Source organism: Rhineura floridana, chromosome 1, assembly GCF_030035675.1.
Source record: "Rhineura floridana isolate rRhiFlo1 chromosome 1, rRhiFlo1.hap2, whole genome shotgun sequence".
Lineage (NCBI taxonomy): Eukaryota > Metazoa > Chordata > Lepidosauria > Squamata > Rhineuridae > Rhineura > Rhineura floridana.
The window spans coordinates 249,351,918-249,376,164 of record NC_084480.1 but is presented as its reverse complement, the minus strand read 5'-3'; the positions used below and the strand labels follow the sequence as shown (position 1 = coordinate 249,376,164).

The 24,247-nt window shown below is 42.4% G+C and overlaps 1 protein-coding gene across 2 annotated transcripts in view; it reads left to right on the top strand.

Moving 5' to 3' along the window:
• The window catches only part of CDH2 (cadherin 2), a 232,976-nt gene that overhangs the window by 187,830 nt on the left and 20,899 nt on the right, over positions 1-24,247 (top strand). For both annotated transcript variants that reach the window (XM_061597668.1, XM_061597658.1), the window contains exons 8-14: positions 10-147; positions 595-780; positions 10,330-10,586; positions 12,151-12,293; positions 14,287-14,520; positions 14,959-15,192; positions 17,176-17,315. In XM_061597668.1, coding sequence (XP_061453652.1) covers positions 10-147; positions 595-780; positions 10,330-10,586; positions 12,151-12,293; positions 14,287-14,520; positions 14,959-15,192; positions 17,176-17,315 — 1,332 coding nt within the window. The remainder of the gene's footprint in view (positions 1-9; positions 148-594; positions 781-10,329; positions 10,587-12,150; positions 12,294-14,286; positions 14,521-14,958; positions 15,193-17,175; positions 17,316-24,247) is intronic.

Genomic DNA, 24,247 nt, shown 5'->3' with positions numbered 1-24,247 from the left:
GTTTTTTAGAAAGTACAACAGTATACATTAATAATTCAAGCTACAGACATGGAAGGAAATCCAACATATGGTCTTTCAAACACAGCAACTGCTGTCATCACACTGACAGATGTCAATGACAATCCTCCAGAGTTCACAGCCATGATTGTGAGTATGATAAAGGGGGTGAAGTGTATGAATAGCCCTTACTTACATAAGATTTTTGCTGATTTAACCAAATGGATTTAGTGTATTTGTGATTTACTGGATCATTCAGTGGATTTCCATGGTGTAACTAAGATCATATCACCTCTTAAGAGTACAGTAACACAGCCCAAATAACAGCATTTAGCTGTAAAACAAAACCACTTTTTTGTTATCTCTGTAGCTACATTACATTACATTATTGTGATGATGCGCTCACATTACTGTTTGGTAGAAGCTGGCTGCCAGGTTGTTTCCCACAGCTGAAATACTGGCCACATTTATTCATAAAAACTGAAAATTGTTTGGGTCAGCTGGTTATTGGGGTCTCTCAGTGTTGCTGAATGATAATGATGTGGTGCTCCTGTGCTCGATGGCTTGCATGTAATTCTGTGTCCCTTATAATTGCAGTTCTATGGTGAAGTCCCTGAAAACAGAGTGGATATAACAGTAGCTAATCTGACTGTGACTGATAAAGATCAGCCACACACTCCTGCCTGGAATGCAAGGTACCGAATGACTAGTGGCGATCCCACAGGCCGGTTTACCATTCTCACTGATCCAAACAGTAATGATGGGTTAGTAACTGTTGTGAAGGTAAGTTATAGAATTGACCAAATTAAACAGAAGCAGATAAATGGCAGAGCACAGAGCTCTTGCTGTTAAATCCACCAGGCAGATTAGGAGTAAATATTAAAATATATGTAAATCCTGCCTCTTTTGAAAGGGTGACATTTATCTTTTGGAAGCTTCCCTACATGCACTGTTAATGCCATTCTGGATTATAAATTTTTAAGAACCCAGTAAGACTGTTTAAAGGAGTGCACTTTTTTTTCAGGAGGCCAAAGCTTTTTAATCTTCAGTGTCCACCCCCAGGAGCTATCCAAGGACCCTGATTCCACTGCTCCACTGACATGGAGCCACCATTTGTCATTGCCAGCATTAAAGGACAGAAAGTTGGTTTAAATGATCTCTTACTGGACCTGTGTCAGTTGGGGTAGAAATCAGCAAGCTTTTGAGTTTAACAACATAATAGTTGCTAAATGAAATTTTCAGTCTGAGTTTCATTTAACTAAAAATGTCTATACCCAAACTATTTATTTTTTTATTTAACAAGATATACATACTGCTTGACTGTAATAAAACCTCAAAACTATTTACAAAAAAAACCCCACATTAAAATCATCAATGAAAAGACAGGTAACAACAAGTATTTAAAAACATTCAAAAACTAATTAAAACCAACAACAGCTAAAAACAGTTTAAAACACATGTAATTTCTGTATGTCTGGATAGGCTTGCCTAAATCAAAATGTCTTCAGCAAGTATTGAAAAGAGTACAATGAAGGTGCCTGCCTGTTGTCAGTTGTCAGGGAATTCCAAAGTGTGGGTGTTACCATACTGAAAGATTGATTTCCTTCAACTGTAGAATGAATATTATGTGGCACCTGTAACAGGGCCAGCTCCTCAGATCAAAGCAGTCAGATGGGCACATACAGGGTAAGGCAATCCATTTCCCATTTGGGAGCCACCAGACTGGCAGAATATCAGCTCCGCCAGGAGCTGTGTGCATGAGCAAAGATGAAAAAGGCAGCTGTCACAAATACTCCTACTGATGAATGTGCAAAAGCAGCTCATAAATTTCTAAAGTAAGACTGGCTGAGGCAGTCTAGAGGATGTAACGCTAGCAGGAAGAGGAGACCATCATCGCCTAGGGAAGAAGAAGCTACTGCTACCACTGCTGCTGACTACCATCTCCACCACACTATCTTCTTGTGGGAGGGCAGTTTTTAAGTACAGAGGCTGGCCTGAGAAGTGGAAGCTTACATTGGGGCATGTGCCAATCAAAGAGGAGTGATGGGGAAAGGGTGGAAGGCCAATGTATATCGAGGCTGAGCGGCAGATACTGGGGGAAAGCTAGAGGCAGGCCATGTCAGGTAAGAAGAACGAGGGAGAGATGCATAATATCTGTCCCTTGTTCTGGGCCTGCCCAAAGCCAACAGATAGATGGGAGATGCCTGGCTCCATACTCTGGCCTTCGGCTGTTGCTGTGCAATGCCAGGTCCGTTGTCCAAAAAACATCACTAATCCATGATATGATACTGGATGAGGGCGCGGACCTGGCATGTATTACGGAAACCTGGCTGGATGAGGCTGCTGCTCCTATTCTAGCAGCCATGTGCCCAGCTGGGTTCTCGTATGCACACCAACCGAGGGTCAGTAGTCGGGGAGGAGGAGTGTCGGTTATTTACCAAAGGTCTTTGGTTCTCACCAGACCTCCTGTCTCTGAGACCAAGGTGGCAGATTGCATGTACTGGAGGTTGGGCCCAAAGGGCAGTCTAGGGATTCTGCTCGTGTACCGTCCACCCTGCTGCACGACGGACTCCCTGGCCGAGGTGCTCAAGGTGGTCTCGGATGTGTGGGTACAGTCCCCAAACCTTCTGGTATTGGGGGACTTCAATGTACATTCAGAGGCCAACCTCATTGGAGCGCCTCGGGACTTCATGGAAACCATGGCTTCCTGGGAGCTGCACCTTATTCCAATGGGGCCCACCCATGTAGCCGGTCATGCACTTGACCTTGTGTTTGTCTCGGGAGAGGAGGGGAGTGATCTGAAAATTGGGGGTACATCCATCACCCCCTTGTCATGGTCAGACCACTATCTGGTGAAGATAGATGTGTCGGTGCCACAAACCCTCCGTGGGGGTGGAGGACCTATCAAGATGGTCCACCCCAGGCGTCTGATGGATCCGGATGGATTCCTGAATGCGCTTGGGGATTCGTTGGAGCAGTCATACTGCCACACGGCTGAAACCCTGGTGGAAAAATGGAATACTGCAATCGCCAGGGCATTAAATCAGGTGGCTTCAAAATGTCCTCTCCCCCTGAATAGAGTTCAGACAGCACTGTGGTTCAATCCTCGGCTGCGAAGTCTGAAGCGGGAGGTGAGACGGCTAGAGCGCCGGTGGCGGAAATCTCGCTCTGACGACGATCAAACACATGTTAGAGCGGCGGCGACAGCCTATCATGTGGCAATGAAGGCAGCAAAGAAAGATTTTTTTGCTGCCTCCATTGCATCTGCAGAGTGTTGCCCCAGGAGACTGTTCCAAGTGGTCTGGAGCCTGGTCGGTCCAGTTGCTCTGAAACCAATGGAGCATGGTAAGGTCTCCTGTGACGAGTTTGCGAAACACTTTGCGGAGAAAATTGATCGTATTAAGAATGCTATTCCGTACGCTGTGGACACAGTGAGTGAGTCAGAGGTGACCAATGGTGCTCTGGTGGAGTGGGATCGGTTCCAGCCTCTTCCATCCGATGAAGTGGACAAGGTGCTTTCAACTCTAAAGCCAACCACCTGCCTACTTGACCCGTGCCCATCATGGCTCATTATGAGCTGTAAAGATAGACTGAGTGAGGGGATCAAGATGATGGTAAATACATCGCTCGAAGAGGGAGTAATGCCATCAACTGTCAAGGAGGCAATAATTAAACCAATCTTAAAGAAGTCCTTGGATCCCCAAGATCTGAACAACTACCGCCCAGTCTCAAATTTGCCATTCTTAAGCAAGGCGGTAGAACGGGTGGTGGCTAAACAGTTGCAGGCGCACTTGGAGGAAGCGGATTATCTGGATCCATTTCAATCGGGCTTCAGGCCTGGACATGGGACTGAAACAGCCTTGGTCGCCTTGGTAGATGATATGAGAAGGACATGGGATAGGGGCGAATGCACCTTCCTTGTCCTCCTTGATCTCTCAGTGGCTTTTGATACCGTTGACCACGTTATCCTCTTGGACCGCCTGAGGGGGTTGGGTATCAGGGGCACTGTATGACAGTGGTTCCGTTCCTTCCTCTCCGGTAGGTACCAAAGAATAGCATTGGAGGAGGAGGTTTTGGATCCCTGGCCTCTCAGTTGTGGGGTGCCACAGGGTTCCATCCTCTCCCCGATGCTGTTTAACATCTATATAAAGTCGCTGGGGGCAATCATCAGGAGATTTGGGCTGCAGTGTCATCAATATGCGGATGACACGCAGCTCTATCTCTCATTTAAATCTTCACCAAGGTTGGCTGTTGAAACCATGTCCAAATGTCTGGAGTCGGTGAGTGGCTGGATGGGAGGGAATAGGCTGAAGCTGAACCCGGACAAGACCGAGGTATTGTTTGTGGGTGACAAGGGAAGGTTGGGGGATGTGGACCTTGTGCTTAATGGGGTACAATTGCCCCTGAAAGACCAGGTCCGCAGTCTGGGGGTCATTCTTGACTCCCAGCTGTCCATGGAGCCTCAAGTCTCGGCTGTGAGCCGGACGGCGCTGTATCAACTCCATCTGATACGGCGGCTGCGCCCCTACCTCCCCAATCATTTGCTCCCACCAGTAGTACATGCACTGGTCACCTCTCACCTAGACTACTGTACTGCACTCTATGTGGGGTTACCCTTGAAAACGGTCCGGAAGTTGCAGAATGCGGCGGCTCGTCTGATTAAAGGTAGCTGCCGACAAGATCACATCACTCCTGTATTAAAGGAGCTGCACTGGCTACCGGTTGCTTACCAAACCCAATTCAAGGTGTTGGCTCTGACCTTTAAAACCCTATACGGTTTTGGACCAATCTATCTGAAGGAGCGCCTCCAGCATCGTCAGGGATGCCGCTCAACAAGATCAGTCTCAGAAGACCTTATCTCGATCCCACCGGTTAAAATAGCCAGACTGGTGAGGACCAGAGAGAGGGCTTTTTAAATAGTGGCCCCCACCCTGTGGAATTCTCTCCCAAATGATCTCCGTCATGCCTCTTCTCTGATGAGCTTCCGCCAGACCCTGAAGACATGGCTCTTCAGGAAGGCTTTTGGGATGGCCTAGGCTTTTACTGTTGTTTTTAAATTTTAATGTTTAATGTATTGTTTTTATTCTGTACGTCGCCCAGAGTGGCTGGTGAACCAGCCAGATGGGCGACTAATAAATTCAATAATAATAATAATATAATAATAATAATTGATTTCCTTCAACTGTAGAATGAATATTATGTGGCACCTGTAACAGGGCCAGCTCCTCAGATCAAAGCAGTCAGGTGGGCACATACAGGGTAAGGCAATCCCAGAAGAAAACTGGTCCCAAATTGTTAAGGGTTTTATATACTAACACCTTGAACTTAGCCCAGTTTAGCAAATTGTCAACCAGTGCAGATCTCTGAGCAGAGGTGTAATATACTGACAAGGTCTCACTCTTGTTAGCAGCGATGCTGCAGCATTCTGCACTGATTTCTACTTCCAATGAAGCACAAGGGAAGTTCCACATAGAGTGCATTGCAGTAATACAACCTTGAATTCATCAGTGCCTGACCTACTGTGGTCAAGGTCTCCTGGTCCAAAGAATGACTGTAGCTGTCATACTGCTCACAGCTAGTTAAAGATGCTCCTAGCCACTGAGTCTACCTGGGTCTCCAAAACTCCTAATGACCATTCCCAGCAGCTTCATACAGATATTAAATAGCACTGGGGATAAAATACTGCCCTACGGCACCCCAAAATTTAACTGCCAAGGGGCCAAAAAGAGCTCTCCCATTCCTGTAGTTAAAACCAGAACCACTGTAACACAGTGCGGCAATTCACGTTCCACGGAGCCAGTCCTGGAAATTATATCCAATAAAATATATTTTTATTTTATTTATTTATTTTATTACATTTTTAGACCGCCCTATAGCAACAAGCTCTCAGGCGGTGTACAACAGGGTAAAAACAGATTAAAATACATGTGGGTATGAGTACAATACAATAGAAAACATTTTTAAAAACAAAATTAAGACAAAAGATTAAAATTAAAATAAATGAAAATTAAATTTAAAATGCCTGGGCAAAGAGGTAGGTCTTTACCTGGCGCCGAAAAGATAACAAAGAAGGCGCCAGGCGTATCTCGTCAGGGAGGGCATTCCTTAATTCGGGGGCCACCACTGAGAAGGCCGTAGCTCTAGTTACTGCTCTCCGGGCCCCCCTATGCGTTGGAACCCGGAGAAGGGCCTTCAACGTAGAGCGCAGTGACCGGGTAGGTACATAGCGGGAGAGGCGTTCCGCCAGGTATTGCGGTCCGATGCCGTTAAGGGCTTTATAGGTAAGAACCAACACTTTAAATCTGGCCTGGAAACATATTGGTAGCCAGTGCAGCTGGGCCAGGACAGTTATTATATGATCAGATTTTTTAGTCCAAGTAAGAACTCTGGTCGCAGCATTCTGCACCAGCTGAAGTTTCTGAACCGTCTTCAAAGGTAACCCCACGTAGAGTGCATTACAGTAGTCCAATCTAGAGGTTACCAGAGCATGGATAACTGTGGCAAGGTTCTCCCTGTCCAGATAGGGTCGTAGTTGGGCTACCAGCCGAAGCTGGTAGAACGCATTCCGTGCATCCGAGGCTACTTGAGCCTCCAGTGACAGGAGCGGATCTAATAAGACCCCCAAACTATGGACCTGCTCCTTTAGGGGGAGTGTAACGCCATCTAGGGCAGGTCGGACATCACCCATCTGTCTGCTTTGCATCTCCAATTCAGGAAGATATTTTAGCATTACTTCTTACATATAAGAACTCTTGATTATATCCTGAACATATGGACTAAGAGACTGTAGGCTTAGTGAGTTGCTCCTTCCTTGCTCTTGCTCTGTGCTAGTAACTGATTATAAAGCTTCCTAAGAGGACGATGTGAGCAGGATCTTGATTTAGAACAAAAGCATAGGATGTGTTTCTGGCCCTTTCTAAACTTTATGATTCCGTAACTCAGAATTTGCACTTGCTTGTTAATTGAAAGCTCAGGTATGCTACTTAGGCTCAAACTACATATGCACATTTGTTTAAACCCAAGTCTGACCCAATCAGTGCTTACTTGAGTAAAAAAATGAGGTGTCACTATTCATATCTTGATAAAAGTGTTGTGGGTGCCAGCACAAAATGGCTGCCACGGGCAGCAAAAGAATAGGCAACAGTACTACATATCGGTGAGTAACATCACAAAAAAAATATGCTCTGGCCCCAATGACATGTAAAAGGAGAATTAAAAAACAAAATAGATGTATCAGTGAGAGGAGCTGAACCCTCCTCCCTCCTGCATGTTACCTCACCACAGTACTTCTCACAGGATTTTTTCCAACCTGGTTTCACTTTCACTAAGAGATTTAATTGGGGAAGGAAGGAGTTCCAGCAACAAAGCTCAAGGATGCAAACCATCACCCCTCTCTGCCTGAGTGCTCCTTTTGCTCTTAAAATTAGGCTCACCAGTTTCAATGAGATGACAGACCTGGGTTTAAACAAACATGTCTACCACTATCACATGTAGTTGGAGCCTCTGAAGACCTGTGAGTAAAAGGCTACAGCCTAATCTTTGAAGATTGTATTTGTGTTTGTACATGCTTGGAAGCTAAGAAGCAGTAGGCAAAACACAACCTCACAACTGCCTTTCCGTATTGTTTTTGTATGTATTGTATGTTTTTTGTATGTGATTGCAGAATCCATGCAAGTCTGGGCATGGCAGTGGAAGCAGTCATCTTCACTGACCCTCTGTATCGTCATTCACCTAAGATCATCACAACATGAAATCTCTCACTCATGCCAGCATCCTAGCTTTGAAAATTATGAATAATTAGGAGATTATGGGCATTTTTATTATTTTTAATACAATATATATATTTCTAAACCACCAAAATCAAAGCCACTGTTTTGGCATTTTTAGTGGAATGTGAAATGCCCTACAAGAGACACACTGTAATTGTTCCACAGTTTCTAGACTCTGTAACTGCAGATTTCCAAAGGTACCAATTGTATTAGAGTCTGCCAAAAGGAAGCACATGATCATGTGCTTTGTATTCATGCGCAAATGATGTATTCACAGTTGCAAACTAAAATGCTTTGAAATGGAAAACAAAACAGAGATACTGAAATTAAACCAAACCTCTGTATAAAGAGAAGCAAATTGAGGACTCCAGAGTATAATCTGCTTGCAGCAGCTCAGTTTGTTTCAAATTAAATTCTTTATTTTAAAACTGTCAGAATAGAGACAAAAAAAGTAAAACTAGGTAAATAAATTAAATGTTGTGGATCTTCCCAGAGAACCACTAAGGTCTTATGAGCTCTAATCCAGTTTAATGATTCCTGATGAACTTGTATTGTATTTGGTAAGCAGTCCTTTACCAGTTTCCATGAAAAAGGGTACCTTGATTTAGCAGCATAAGCAGTATATGGGGAAAATATTTTTAGCAGTTCTTTACCTCAAGGAGCCATTATCTAGTCATAATCAAAAGAAACTTAAAAATTGTACTTAACTACTCCAGAATTGTGTAAGTGAAATGGAGAATGGCATCTAGGCACGTTATGAAAGTTCTTGGGGTTTTCACAGTTAAAGCTATTTCTGAGCCATTGGGGATCCTGTGCTTCCAGGTAGAAGCTGTAATGTTAAAGCATGAGTGCAAGAAAGATGTTGAAGTGCAAGTATCTAGTCCCAGTAGACCTCCTCCACACCACCATATGCACTACATAGAGTGTTACCTCTGTTTGAAACTAGGACACAAGTTATGAATTCTCTTTCCCAACAAATCTGTGTTAGGCATCAGGGCCAGTGCCAGACACACCGGGGCCCTTGGGCACCAGCTTATCCCAGGCCCCGGCACACACATGTAGCCTACCTGTCTCGCATGGAGGGAGCTGCTTCTACTCGCCCATTCGCTGGCTCCGTCTCCTATCTTTTGCGGCTGCTCGGGCTGCTGTGCATGCGCATTGCTGCCATCAACCAAGATGGCAGCAGAGGCTTCAGCCCCTTAGGGAAACCTTAGCCGCCATCTTGGTTAATGGTAGACCTGTGCACGCAGCTGCAAAAGACAGGAGAGATGGGTAGGTGGAGCCAGCAAAGAGGCGGGCAGAAGAAGCTCTCTCCCTGGCCCCTCAGGGGCCCCTGTGGCTCCAGGGGCCCTCGGCCAGGGCCCAACCTGGCCGCCCTTTGGGATCCACCCTGTTAGGCATTCATGGCATAATTGCGGCCTGAAGAAGAAAGAACTTCCAATTTACAAAAACACCCCTGCCTAGTTCTCTGAATCTAATCCTTACCTTGCTGTTGGTGATCAGGTCAGTAGCTATTTGCAAGCCTACAGTACATCTTCAGGCATAGGGCCCAAAGCACTCTGCAAATCTAGACTGAAATAACACTGTCAGAAGAACATGAAATTACTGGGTAAGTTTTAAAAATACAGTGCTACAGCAGGAGGCTAAAAACTCAGAACAAATTAAAAGGACAGCAAAACAACTGAACCTCTTTTGGAAAAGAGTTCCAGAGTCTGGGTTCCAGTGTATATCTTTACGTTGCAGAAGGCAAAGGAGGGCCTTGGGTGTTGAACTCAGTGCATGGACAGGTTAATGCAGAAGGAGATAGCCCGAGATAGCCCTTTGGATTACCTGGTCTCAAGCTGTTTGGGGCTTTATAGGTAATAACCAGTAGTTTAAATTGTGCCTGAAAATGAATTGGAAGCCAATGCAAATGAAAAAGAACTGGAATAGTATTCTCTGAGAAGTAGACATCTCTTTACTGATGCATTTTGCATCATCTGTAGTTTTCAAGGGTAGCTCCATGTAGGCTGTGAGTAAATATGTGAGTAACATATTCATAATGTGAATGTCAGTCTTCTCTATTCATTGAAATTCCTTTGAGGTTTTTGCCAGGACTGTGCCTCCAGGAAGGATGTTAACACCTTCCCAAAAAAACAATTTCTGGGGCCAAATCATACCCCCTCCCCCCAAAACACAGAACCACAACAGCTACCCTCAGTTTGGCCCACCCCTAGGTACAGTGGTGTATTTACTACCCAGGGTCAGTCAAAATGACTGCAGATCTAATGACAAGCAAATGCTGTCAAGGAAATGGCAGCCCCAAAAGATGACACGATGGAAGAGGCGGTTTAATGTTTAGGAGGAAGTTCGTGCCAAATGCACATAGCCTCTGTGGTTTCACTTCCAATTCCTTAAAGGCAGAAACTACTTCAGGAAGCTGCAAGTAATGTTCTTCTCTTACACCAGAAATAAATGGGTTTACCCCTACATCTTTGATATACTGCCTGCTTAAAATGTTGAACAATTCTGCAGCCCATGACTAATACAACTACTAACATATTTCTCATTTTGTTTTTGCCAGCCTATTGATTTTGAGACCAACAGGATGTTTGTACTGACAGTAGCTGCAGAAAACCAAGTGCCTTTGGCAAAAGGAATTCAGCATCCTCCTCAATCAACAGCGACTGTATCTATTACAGTTATTGATGTGAATGAGAGCCCAATTTTTGTCCCAGTCACAAAGCATGTGCGTCAGGAGGAAGGGCTTCTTGCTGGCAAGGTCTTAACGTCCTTCACTGCTCAGGACCCTGATCGTTACATGCAGCAGACTACTCTAAGGTACAGCAACATATGCATCTGCCCTATTATTTATTTATTTATTATTTGCTTTATATCCTGCCCTTCCTCCCAGCAGGAGCCCATATACCTCTGTTTGTCTGTATATGAGAACTTTCCCTTAGCATTGTAATACAGCCAAAACTAGAAAGTTAAAAAGCAACATATGCCTCATTGTATATAGTCCTATGTCCGCATCAGGGACATATCTGGGTAGAATTACAGAAGATGTGGGGGATGGAAATGGCATGACTCAATTTCAGTCCTCAGAAGTGTGTTATCTTCATTAGCTCACTTCATGGCCCCCTCTGTCATCTTGGGCCTTGATAGCATAGCAAGCCTCAAAATGGATTAACTTTAAACAGGTTAGCCTTCCTGCTAAGTAGGCTGCCTTCTGTTCAAAGTATGCTTAAATACCCAATAGCTAGCCGAGTTGGAATTCTAGGGCAGATACATGAATGATCTCCTTATCTTTGGCCATTCTAGACAGCTGCTTAGTCTGTGAAATTGAACACTTGCACACTTCATAGGAAACTATAAAGGGGGTCAGAGGAAATGCTGCTTTCCCTGCCAGTGAAGTAGCCTTAGTATAATATTCCTATCCTTTTGCAAGGTTAGGAGGTAGGCAACAGAGCCAATAGCTGCTCTGGGCCCAGACCTAACACAATGGCACAAGTTCTTCCCTTCCATAGGTGCTGGGATTATTGCCCCCAAGCCTGCATGCTGTAGTCTCCAAACTGTGGCTCATTGCATCAGACAGTAAGAGAACACTTCAGTAGCAAAGAATATAAGCCATGGAATAAGACAACATAAGCCATGGAATAAGACTGAATATAAGCCATGGAATAAGACTGAATGTAAGCCATGGAATAAGACTGTATGCACACATTCCCATAAACTTTAAATTCAAAGAGTAGGGAAAACTTGTACGCCATTTAGCAAACTTGCCATAATTACAAAGGAGCATATTAAGAGTTAGCTACCCCTTTCCTTCTGTTAGGCCATCTCTGACATTGCTTGTTTGTTCATTATCCTTCCCTCCTTCCTGATTCTAGTTTCACCTTGCTTTGCCATGAATGCTCCCATTGCCTACTTGAAACATTACACTGGTTTTCAGTTGGGTTCAGTCTAGGTTGAATGTATTTCTGTGGTGCAAGAAGGTATTGACTTATCTGTACTTCTGGGTTTTCCAAAACTGTCATTGGATTGGAGCCCCCATCAGCCTTAACCCAACCCCAAACATGTAGTATTTCTATTACAACACAGTGGGGTTTGCATTTACAAAGCAACCAAGTCATGTATTTTAGTAATTCATGAGACTTAGCCAGTGATACAACATTTATGTAAAATAGTTATACAATGCTTACAAGGCAAGACTTTTAAATATACAGCATTCACCCTGTACATGTGCCTAAGAATACAAAAAACATGGTGTGATCAGCAGAATCTTGTATAAACTGTTGCTTCCATATAATCTTGATGCAAGACCTGTTTTCTTTTATTTTTCTCTGTATTTTATAAAGCACATTGGAAATCAATGTAATGTTTTTATGTTACATTTTTGCAGGTACTCAAAACTCTCAGATCCTGCTAATTGGCTAAAGATTGATCCCATTAATGGTCAGATAACAACAGTTGGTGTTCTGGACAGAGAATCACCACATGTAAAAAACAACATGTATAATGCTACTTTCCTTGCATCAGATAATGGTATGTACCTAAAGTCAAAGGTTTTTCATTTGCTTGTGTTAGTGCCATGTTTTTCACCAGAGGCACACAAAATATAAGTGTTCATTTATATTTATATGGATATAAATATAAAAGTGTAGCATCATAATAAAGTGTAGAATCAAGAAGAACCTCTGTGTACAGGTGTCATATAGATCACATATGGACCATCTGCAGCCCTCTGGGGTCTCCCCTGCAAACATCTGTCCCCCTGCATATCTCTTCATAACCTCCAGCATAAGAACATAAGAAGAAACTCTGGATCAGGCCAGTGGTCCATGTAGTCCAGTATCCTGTTCTCATAGTGGCCAACAGGATGCCTATGGGAAGCCCACAAGCAGAACCTGAGCACAAGAGCACTCTCCTGTCCTGTGGCTTCTGGCAACTGGTTTTCAGAAGCATACTGCATCTGACTATGGTGGCAGAGCACAGCAATCACGGCTAGTAGCCATTGATAGCCGTATGCTCCATGAATTTGTCTAATCTTCTTTTAAAGCCATCCAAGTTGGTGGCCATCACTGACTCCTGTGGGAGTGAATTCCATAGTTTAACTATGTGCTATGTGAAGGAGTACTTTCATTCAGTTTGGAGAGGTCATTTTGGAGCACAATCCCTTTATGTCTTAATGACCCTGATCAATTTAATATCATCAGCATACTTGGCTACCTCACTGCTGTCCCCGAACCCTAGATAATTTATGAATAAGTTAAAAAGCACTACCAATACCTATCCCTCATTCCAACTGCCAATCCTCAGCCTGGAAAATTCCACAGACCCGCATTTGCAGTAGCTTCAGCTCTATGTATGTTTCCAGATCTTTCCCTTATTAGAGATATGAAACTTCCGTCACCTTCTTAAACTTACTTCTGAAGAGCCACACTCTAGGGAATCCTCTCCTAGTTCATTTTGCCTTGGAGTCTAATGCTTCTAGAAACACCAACCTGACAGTACCAACCATTCGTATAAATAAACTAAGGACTGAAATAGAAATAAATGCTCTTCATCTTCTCTTGACCAGAAGATTTAAACTATATCATATCTAGCAGCCAAACTTGCAAAGGTCCTGGCAGGAAGCGGGAATTAAGTTAATAGGAATAATATTCATACTTTTTTGGGCAACACAGCAGCCTCAAACATTTACAGTCCTACTGTTGACTATTGTAAAAAATCTAGTTAGAGTGAGGTAACAAATGTTTGGGTTTGTTCTTGAAAGAGTTTTAAGAAACAATTCTGTGTGTTAATATTTCTCCATGAATGTACTTTGTCACTTGTTTATTTCTGTATTGATAAATTTAAATAGGGCAGCACCAAATGCTCGCAGTTGACCATTTTCAGTGCAAAATGGAAGTACTTCTAGAGCTGAAATACTTCCTTCAAACCATCCAGATATTTACTTATTTTGTGTATGTTCACTGCTGTTCCCAGTTGGCTGCCGCTTAGGTACCATTTTCTAAGAGGGTTGCCCTTTTCTGAACAGTGATCCCATGTTGTGAGTCAGATGACATCATGCAGCCAAATGGATTTTGCTATGCGATGATTTTACCAAGTGAATTCAGAAAAAGAGAAATACTTCATGCCTTTCATCTGAATGGTAGTCAGATTTGGTTACATAATGACTTCACGAAACCAATTCAGAGTAATGGTAGTTGTTCTTGCCTTCACTCTGAACGAGCACATGCTTTTGCCCCCACTCTAGAAAAATTGTTGACACAAGCAGTTTTTGCAGTAGGGTGAAATCTTTTTCAAGGAAATCCTTCCCCTTTTCCACTTTCAGTTGAGCCCTAATTTTGCACAGCAAAGTACTTTGATTACTCTTTGCAAAAAATACATTATATAAGTATATGGGATATAAATCTAATAAGTAAATAATAAATCTAAGTCATATTATCTGAAGATATATTCACTCGTAATTAATGTGTTTGTATGTGTACGTTATATAGCAGCAGACTAATGTTACTTTTTCTTGTCCTCTAAGGAATCCCTCCAATGAGTGGAACCGGCACACTTCAGATCTATCTACTCGACATCAATGATAATGCTCCCCGAGTAGATCCTCAAGAAGCTACAACCTGTCAAACTCTACAGCCCAATGCAACAAATATCACGGCAATAGACGATGACATTGATCCAAATGCTGGGCCCTTTGCCTTTGAACTGCCACATAATCCTTCCAACGTTAGGACTAACTGGACTATTATTCGTATTAGTGGTAATATGCATTTTGTTTTAGAAGAGCCAATATTTGCATCTTTTTGTAGTTATTTTATTCCAAACCTACTTCCCTATCTTCTATGTTTAATATTTTTAAGTGAAAGTAACTACAGAATGTTGAATTGAATAAAATGTAAAAATTGAGAATGGTGCCTCCTTTCTCAGCCCTACTCCCTTCTTGCGGAATTTTGTAATTTGAACAATTTGGGCTAAATCTGTGCCATCAGACTTAAAATATTGGAATCAACATCATCTAGTTTTCTTGCATGCCTATAGCTTAATGGAACTGAGTTTCCAGTTCGCATGTTGTAATAAAAGTGCATTCACAAATAACTTCAGAGACAGTTCTGAAAGGGGTTCTAGAACAGACACTTTTCCAACCATTTCATGCCCACAGGAGCAAAGCATATATTTACATAATTTGTTTCTCATTCAGGCGATCGAGCCCAACTGGCATTGAGGATCAAGTTTCTTGAGGCTGGCATCTATGATGTTCCAATAATAATAACAGATTCTGGAAATCCTCCCAAGTCCAGCACTTCTATTCTGAAAGTGAAGGTCTGCCAGTGTGATTCAAATGGAGACTGTACTGATGCAAACATGATTGTAGGTGCAGGACTGGGCACAGGTGCCATCATTGCAATTCTCCTCTGCATCATCATCCTACTCAGTAAGTTTTAGGGCCATTTTACCAGTGATTCTAAAATACGTTACGGAGTTGTATGTTTCATCTGATGTTCTCGCCAAAGGATAGACTCTAGCTTTGTGTGTCTGTAGGTGGACTACTAATGATTGATTGTTTGAGAATAATGGAATATACTGTTATCTCCAGTAATGTGCCAAAGCTTTTAAACCATTTCTTAATGAAATGTTCTGATGTAGTCTTTCCTCTTTTCCTTGCCTTCTTCTTTCCCTCTTATGAACTACTGGTTCGGTGCTATGACTTTCAAAGAAAGCATGGTAGGGGACATTTGTACAGCTCCAGTGAGGGTGACTTAAGGAGTTGCCTTATGCCGAGCCAGACCACTGGTTCATCTAGCTCAATACTGTTTATACTGACGGGCAACAGTTCTCCAAGACAGGGGTCTTTCCCAGCCCTTCCTGGGGACCTTTCTACATGCAAAACATGTGCTCTACCACTGAACTACATTCCTCCCTATACAGTCTCTTCCCAGGGTAGAGTTCATACTATATTTAAATGTGTATATATAGCTTTTTCTTTACAAGGATTATTGGCAAGTAAAATAAAATTAGAACAGTAATCCAACAGTAATAAATAATACTTAGCATTAAAATACCTTAACAACTGTCGTGTATCTTCCTTCTGCTAAATAGTCTAACTAGCAGGCAATATCTAACCTGGTTCCCTCCGGATATTGTGAACTACAACTTTCATCATTCCTGACCACTGACTTTGCTGGCTGGGCTTGATAGACATGGTAGTCCACAACATCGGGGGGGAGTACCATGTTGGCTAATTCTGGATCATAGAAATATTTGGTGAAACAGGAGGAGTTTAACTAAATGTCTAAAACCATAAAGGGACATAGCCACGCAGTCCTCATTGGGAAGTAAACTCCACAACTGTGGCACTGCAAGAGAGAAGACCATGCTCCAGAAGTATATTCAGTGAATCTTCCATCAGTACTAAATGCTAAGCAGAACTTCTTGAAGACATCTTAGTAATAGATAAAGCTCATATGGAACAAGTTGCCAAAGATATTTCACTACTGGCTGTTTAGGTCTTATAGGTGATAACCAGTTTGTAAATCTATATTGTTTTATTGGGCTTTCTGCTATTGATTTCTTGTTACTTTTTATTTTATATTGCTTTACGTATTTTTATGTTTTTTTGTTTTTAAACTGTGAGCCATCTTGACAGCACTTGCATGCTATGCTAAAGGCATGGAATAGAAATTAAATACAAAGTCCATGCCCTGCAATCTACAGGAGTTCAACTAGTTTCCTGCATTCTACACCTACTGTAGCCTCTGAACTGTGATCATCACCACTATAGGGTAATGTCTTTGTTTAGGGGAATGGTGAGCAGTTAATCAGCCCATAGTAGAATTTCAGCTTGTGGCCTCTTTTTGAATGTTAACTTCACAGTGGATCAGACTCTGCAGGGTCTGTATGTCAGATTTGCATTTGACCATTTAGACATTATAAAGATGTGTATCCACTAGTTTTCTTCTCCTTTTCCCACTTAGGTATTTAAAATGCAAATCAGCCATTAGTATTTAATGTGGTTAGAGTGTTGGACTATGACCTGGAAGACCAGGGTTTGAATCCCCACACAGCCATAAAGCTCACTGGGTCACCTTGGGCCAGTCACTGCTTCTCAGCCTCAGAGGAAGGCAATAGTAAACCACCTCTGAATACTGCTTACCATGAAAACCCTGTTCATAGGGTTGCCATAAGTCAGAATTGACTTGAAGGCAGTCCATTTCCATTTTCAAAACAGACTGGGGAACCTTTGTTGTTCTAGATGTTACTGGACCCCAGCCCCCATCAGCCTCAGTCGGCATGACCAATGAGATGAATAAAGTAGTTCAACAGCATCTAGAGGGCCAAAGGGTCCCCATTTCTTTTTAAGCAAGCAGTAACGTGAAAAGGAGCTAATATCTTCTGCCTTTGTAATCCATCTATATAGTTCTAGTTCTGCTGTTTGTGGTTTGGATGAAACGTCGTGATAAGGAACGTCAGGCCAAACAGTTGCTCATTGACCCCGAAGACGATGTAAGAGACAATATCCTGAAGTATGATGAAGAAGGTGGTGGAGAAGAAGACCAGGTGAGGAATGCATTCATCATCAGTGAGACTTAAGTTAATAATACTTAAAGGATCTTATTTATTTATTACATTTTTATACCCAGCCTTTCTTTTCATGCTAGAAACCCAAGGCGGCTTACATACGGTTCCCAGGCAGTCTCCTATCCAGGCACTGACCAGACGTGACCCTGCTTAGCTTCAGCAGGGAGCTGGCCTTGTGTGCCTTCAGACCATAGCCTGGCTTAGTGGGTCTTTTCTGAGCTTGACTAAATCCGGATCCAACCTCCTATACAAAACACATACAGTGGCATGTGTGAAAATTGTATTACTAATTATCACCACATTTCCATGTTTTTAGAAGCTGCAATCTAAAGCATCAAAAGAGACTAATTCTATCCTCTGCAAGGAAAATGCAGGGCTATTGATTGCTTCCACTGGTTTTCCCCAACCTTCTTGCAAACAGTGTTTGATACTTTTGGAGGCAGACATAATCATTAAATAACCATTAAAGTTGGCTGCAGAACACTTGGGGATACTAAATGGGGATAATAAGTTCACTCCACCTCCTTTTCTTCACTGGCATAATCACAGGCAATGGTACTTGTTTTCAAGGATGGTACAGAGCAATGAAAGTCACATGGGAAGACACTAGGAGGAAGTATGCGTTTGCCTTTAAATTGAGGTTTCTACAAGGAGCAGTGTGGAAACTCAGGACTTGCTTGCCCCTCCATCTGAGGCTGTGTGTGCCAGCATCCCCCCTTTCTTCCGCCTACACTCCACCCCCCCCAATTTCTCTGTCCACGTTGCTGTAGCAGTTGAGGGCTTCCCCATCCCATGTGCCCAAATGCATGTACGCGTACAAATGCTTGCAGGAGGGGCAGGTGTGTTTCTCTCTGTGTGAGTGCTGATCTGTCTTCTGCTCCACTGTCATAGTCCTAAGTGCACGCTAACCAAGTCATCAGTTTTGATAATCATCCCAAAACCTGTACTCACCCCCTCCTTAATCTATCCACTCTTTGTCTTCACAATCTAGCATCCCCACCACTACCACATTGCTGCTTCTTTATTGTTGTTGTTGTTGTTGTTGTTGTTTTAAAAAGCTCAGCAAGTTGGCTGAAGCTGGGGTCCATATACTGCAGCTGAAATGTATTTATTCATTTAATTATTGCATTTATAATTAAATGAGCCCACCTTTTCTCCAAGTTGCTCAAAGGTAGTGCACATGGTTCCCCCCTTTCCATTTTATCCTTACATCAACCCTGTGAGATAGGTCAGGCTGAGAGACTGTGTCTGGTCCAGGGTTACCCAATGGGCTTCATGGCTGGGTGGGAATTTGAACGTGGATCTTAGCCCAACATTGTAACCCACTGGTGTTGGCAGACAAGATTGTACATCTTCAGACTGGGGAGGGGGATACCAATTTGATTGGATGTTTGCATTAAGAAAAGAAATCAACACCTCCCTGTCTTCAGGGAGCTTTTTATGGAAAGGGATATTTATTTATTTATTAGATTTATATCCCGCCCTTCCTCCCAGTAGGAGCCCAGGGCAGCAAACAAAAGCACTAAAAACATTCTAAAGCATCATATAAACAGACTTTAAAATATATTAAAACAAAACATATTTAAAAACATATTAAAACAAAACATATTTAAAAACATCTTTTTTAAAAAAAAAGCTTTAAACCATCTTTTTTTAAAAAAGCATTAAAAACTGATTCAAAAGCATTTCCAACACAGACGCAGACTGGGATAAGGTCTCAACTTAAAAGGCTTGTTGAAGAGGAAAGTCTTCAAAAGGCACCGAAAAGATAACAGAGATGGCACCTGCCTAATATTTAAGGGGAGGGAATTCCACAGGGCAGGTGTGGCCGCGCTAAAAGTCTGTTTCCTATGTTGTCCAGAACGAACCTCCTGATGAGATGGTATCTGCAGGAGGCCCTCACCTGCAGAGCACAGTGATCGGCTGGGTATATAAGGGATAAGACGGTCTTTCAGGTACTCTGGTCCCAGGCTGTATAGGCTTTGTACACCAAAACCAGCCCTTGAACTTAGCCCGGTGATTTGGAGATGTGATTTTGCCAAGCACCATTTTTTTCAATTAACAGAGACTAAAATTACAATTAGCATGGTGAGGTTACAACATTTTTTGAGCTTACAAAGGGGGCCCCGTACTCGTAAAGGTTGGGAACCACTGCTATAGAAAATGTGGTTTTAGGGTTGTGGTTTTTTTGTGTAGTTTGTTTCTGACTGTTTCAATAAAATCCTTAAAGGTAACCATTTTTTAAATTATTATTTTGTGTATTGAGCGTTGCACAGTATAATAAATGGAAATATTTTTATTTACATTTGTTTAAACTCTCACTCTGTGACCCTCCACCTATAAATGAATGACAGAGATAATTAATTTTATCAATAGAACTTTCACTGCTACATTTTCCCAAAAATGTCAGGGCTGACAGAGCATTGTTTTACTAAAAAACACTGCATATTACAGCATTTTTTAAAAAACGCAAGCATAGCTATCAAACAAAACCTGTATCTTTCATGGCAGAGTAAGGTTATGTCTTCAGAGCTCCCAAAGTACTGTGTATTTTTACAGCTTAACATGATCCCAAACTTTTTTCCCCTGCTTTAAAGGATATCAGTTCTTTAAAATTCATTTAAGCTTCCTAGTACCTTGACCTCAGTCATGATTTCCAAAACCTGTTTTGCAGCCAGATGTTTACTGTGCATGTTTACTCTGAAGACCTATGGGGACACCCCTATGACTCAAAATATTGGTGATACTTGACAGGCCAGTTTTGAATGGAAATGAAATATTTGCATTGCCAGTCTCCCTGCATATAAACAATGGACTGAATGAAATTAGGAACATGAGGGACCTTACTCTAGAAGTCTTGTCCACATTATTTATTTTATTCTTTGCTTGCACTCACACAGAGGCAGGCAAAGTTACTGCTGCTCATGCAAATAAAACAGAGCAATTCTGCATCTCATGCTGAACACCCTATTGCTATTTCTCCACAAACTGCCTTGCATTGCTTTTAAATATTAGCTGGGGTATAACTGTGTTCCATGTCATGTAATGAGAGGCCCCATCTCCATATTCTGAGCTGTGTAAAACGTTTTAAAAAATCAAGGAAGCAGGATAGAAACGCTCTCAGATAAATACTCAAGTACTGTAGGAGCCCTCCATTTCCTTGGTACTATAGCCAAAGAGGTACAGCTTTGTTCAGCAGCGAACAATGTGGTGGGGCTATGCCACTCACCTGAGTTCACTGCAGCAGCTGTACCTGCTGGCACACTTGCACCACACTGACCACCCCTCTCCATTTTGGATGCTGCAGGGATTCATACAAATAGTCAGAAGAGTGGCATGGCTTGGTGTGTGTTTATTTCCACAGATGTTGCTTTTTTCTGTATCCTGTGAGGCAAAGATTTAAAATTTCATTCCATGCATTAGGGTGATGACTTCACCAAAGAAGCTTTGGGTTGATAGCACAGTTAAATATTGTAAAAAATAAATGTAATTATACAGCCATCATGGATTGTTCACATTCCGCAATGTTAAATTGAAAATACCTCTATGCCTTTCTGCTGCTTCCCATAAGCTCATTTCAAAACAAAATCTTACAAAATGTATAGTCCTGAACTCAGATACACTTGCTTAACAATCGACTGTGTTTTCAGAGAGAATTGAGAGTTCAAATTCTAAAAGAAGAGTAAAATAATCCATATCCCCGTTGGACGTTTTTCTGTCAGTGGTCTCTTCAATTTTGATGAAATTAATTAAAAATCAGCCATGTTCACAGAGTACCTGTAATTCTGTTACTGACCTTGCCCTATACTCTGACCTTCATCTTCTGCCATTTTAAAGTTTAAAAAAATGCATGGCTGATTTTTAATTAATTTAAGAAAATTAACATTTGAGTCTATGATAGCAAAGGCATGCTCAGTAAGAACCAACTCTCCCTTCTCCTCCTCCTCCTCCTCCTCCCCTATGGTCAGTTTCACCTACCTAAGCATTATTACACAGTACTAAACCCATTGAACTCAATAAGCATGGAAATGATCGATCCATTCTCAACAAATTTGCACAGGATCCCATTTCTTACCTCCCAGATTAAAAAGCAGAGAAATTTACTAGCAGGCAAAAAAAAAAAACTTGTGGTTTAAGAATGTACCTTTAGCCAACAGATATTTCTATCAAACTTTAAAAAGCAGGGAAATTATGCAGCTATAGTGAATGCACCAGGGAAGCAGGAGACCTGACCTCCTCTCTGAGATATTGGACTGCCCTACAAATTTGTCAAAATGCAAACACACTTTGGGTTGGTCTTTCACAGTCCAATCCACTTCCTATGTAGCATGGAAGAATTTGGTAGCATGTGCCTCTGAGCATATGGGGAGTGGTGCAATCAGGCCAAAGAACAGAAACAAGACATGTGCTGTGCTGATTTTTTTAGCAGGGAAGAAACAACAAATGTTAAGACAGTTGATGTAGTTCACATATTCACTTTAAGTTTGCTTCATTTACTTTGCAATTTTAGTGACGTTTCCTGTGGTAAATTATTTTCTTTGCTTCTGTTTCTGTGAATATATGAAGAACAGCAATACTTTACATAATTTACACTAAAAAAAAAATCTCCAAAAACAATTGTGGAATAATGCAGAATGGTCTCCAGTGGACATGAGAAGTATCTCGATTTGCACAAGATAAAACAGTGGGAGATGGAATATATCACAGCAAATTTCTAGGTCTGCTCTATGCTTTTAATTGACCACACCCATTCTTTCTTAAGTGGAGTGGTTTAAATATAGCAGGCTGAACACATGCACCGGAGTTGGCTGTGGAGACTATTTCCAAGTGCCTGGAGTCTGTAAGTGAATGGATGGGAGGAAACAGGCTGAAACTGGACCCTGACAAGACCGAGGTACTGCTTGTGGGAGATAAGAGAAGGATAGGAGATATTGACCTGACGCTGAACGGGGTTAGATTGCCCCTGAAGGACCAGGTTCGCAGTCTCGGGGTCATTCTTGACTCTCAGCTGTCCATGGAGGCTCAGGTGTCAGCGGTGAGCCGGGCAGCTTGGTATCAATTACGTCTGATACAGAGGCTGCGACCCTACCTTCCGGTCCATCTGCTCCCACGGGTGTTGCATGCCCTGGTCTCCTCTCGCTTAGACTACTGTAATGTGCTCTACATGGGGCTACCCTTGAAGACGGTCCGGAAATTACAACTGGTACAGAATGCAGCAGCACGGCTGCTTAAGAACAGCCGCCGCCGGGATCATATCACCCCAGTGCTGGAAGATCTGCACTGGCTACCAGTTGTGTACCGAGCCCAATTCAAGGTGTTGGTGTTAACCTTTAAAGCTCTATACGGTGTCGGTCCAGTTTATCTAAAGGAGCACCTCCAGCATCACCAAATATGCCGCCTGACGAGATCTGCCTCACAAGACCTTCTCTCGGTCCCACCAGTTAAGACAGCTAGGCTGGTGCGGACCAGAGAGAGGGCATTCTCAGTTGTGGCCCCCACCCTCTGGAACTCTCTGCCATATGACCTTCGCCATGCCCCCTCCCTGGTAGGTTTCCGCAAAAATTGAAAACTTGGTTGTTTCAGCGGGCATACAGGTCTCCTAGATAATTTTAGTTTACAGTGTATAGATGTAGGTTGGTGGATTATAATTGTTTTATATGTTAAAACTGTATTATATGTTGTATTTTTAATTATGTATGCCGCCTAGAGTGGCCGTTCATTCGGCCAGATAGGCGGCCTAAAAATAAAATTTTATTTTATTATTATTATTATTTTTATCTTTGGCTGGCCAGATTTGGTTTTTTCAAGAGATTCATTGCTTAAGTAGCAACTTTTTGTAATCAGCCTGGTTTTACATCCAAGTTCCAGTTTCAGATCCAACTGTTAATGCACCCAAAATAGAAACAGAATAACCTCCAGTTTATTCTGAAGACAGAAAAGGGTGTCTTCACCATCATATCACATTGACCAATAAAAAGGCTTTGAAAATAATAAAAATACATTTGACACAGATTTCTAGGATGAATAATGAGAGAAATATAATTTTCTAGGTTAGATTATCTCTAGAAACAGTAGTAACACAGGAAAGAAGTGAAGTTAGAGGAACACCAACAAACAAACAAAAAATGTAATTCTCCATCTTTGGAGATGCAGTCGTGATTTCAGATGTTGCCGGCACTCACCATATTCTCAGAGGCACATGTTAACAAATTCTTCCAAGCTACATGGGAAGTGGATTGGACTGTGAAAGACCAACCCAATTTGTTTTTGTATTTTTACAAATTTGTAAGGCAGTACAATATCTCAGAGAGGATGTCAGGTCTCCTGCTCCCCTGGTGCATTCACTATAGCTGCCCAATTTCCCTGCTTTTATAAGTTTGATAGCAATATCTGTTGGCTACAAGTCCATTCTTAAACTGCAAGGGTTTTAGCCTATTAGTGAATTTCCCTGCTTTTTAATCCAGGAGGTAAGAAATGGGATCCTGTACAAGTTTGATGAGAATGGATTGATCATTTGCATGCTTATTGAGTTCAGTGGGATTTACAGCCCTGCAATCATGCTTAGGATAGGTGAAACTGGCCACAGGGGATGGGGAAGGGAGGAGGAGGGAGGGGTGGAAAGGCAGAGGTGAGGACTGGGATGGGAGCAGGCAGGAGGGGGAGAAGGACATATGTGATCATTCGCATGTTTATTGAATTCAGTGCAATTTACTCCCATGCAATCATGCTTAGGATAGGTAAAACTGACCGGGGGGGGGAGGGACAGAGGGCTGAAGTGGGCAGGGGAGGAGGAAGAAGTAAGAGGGGAGGGGAGGAGGAAGGGAGAGGAAAGGGGAAGGAGGGGAAAGGCAGGTCTCATCATTTGCATGCTTATTGAGTTCAATGGGATTTACTCCTATGCAATCATGATT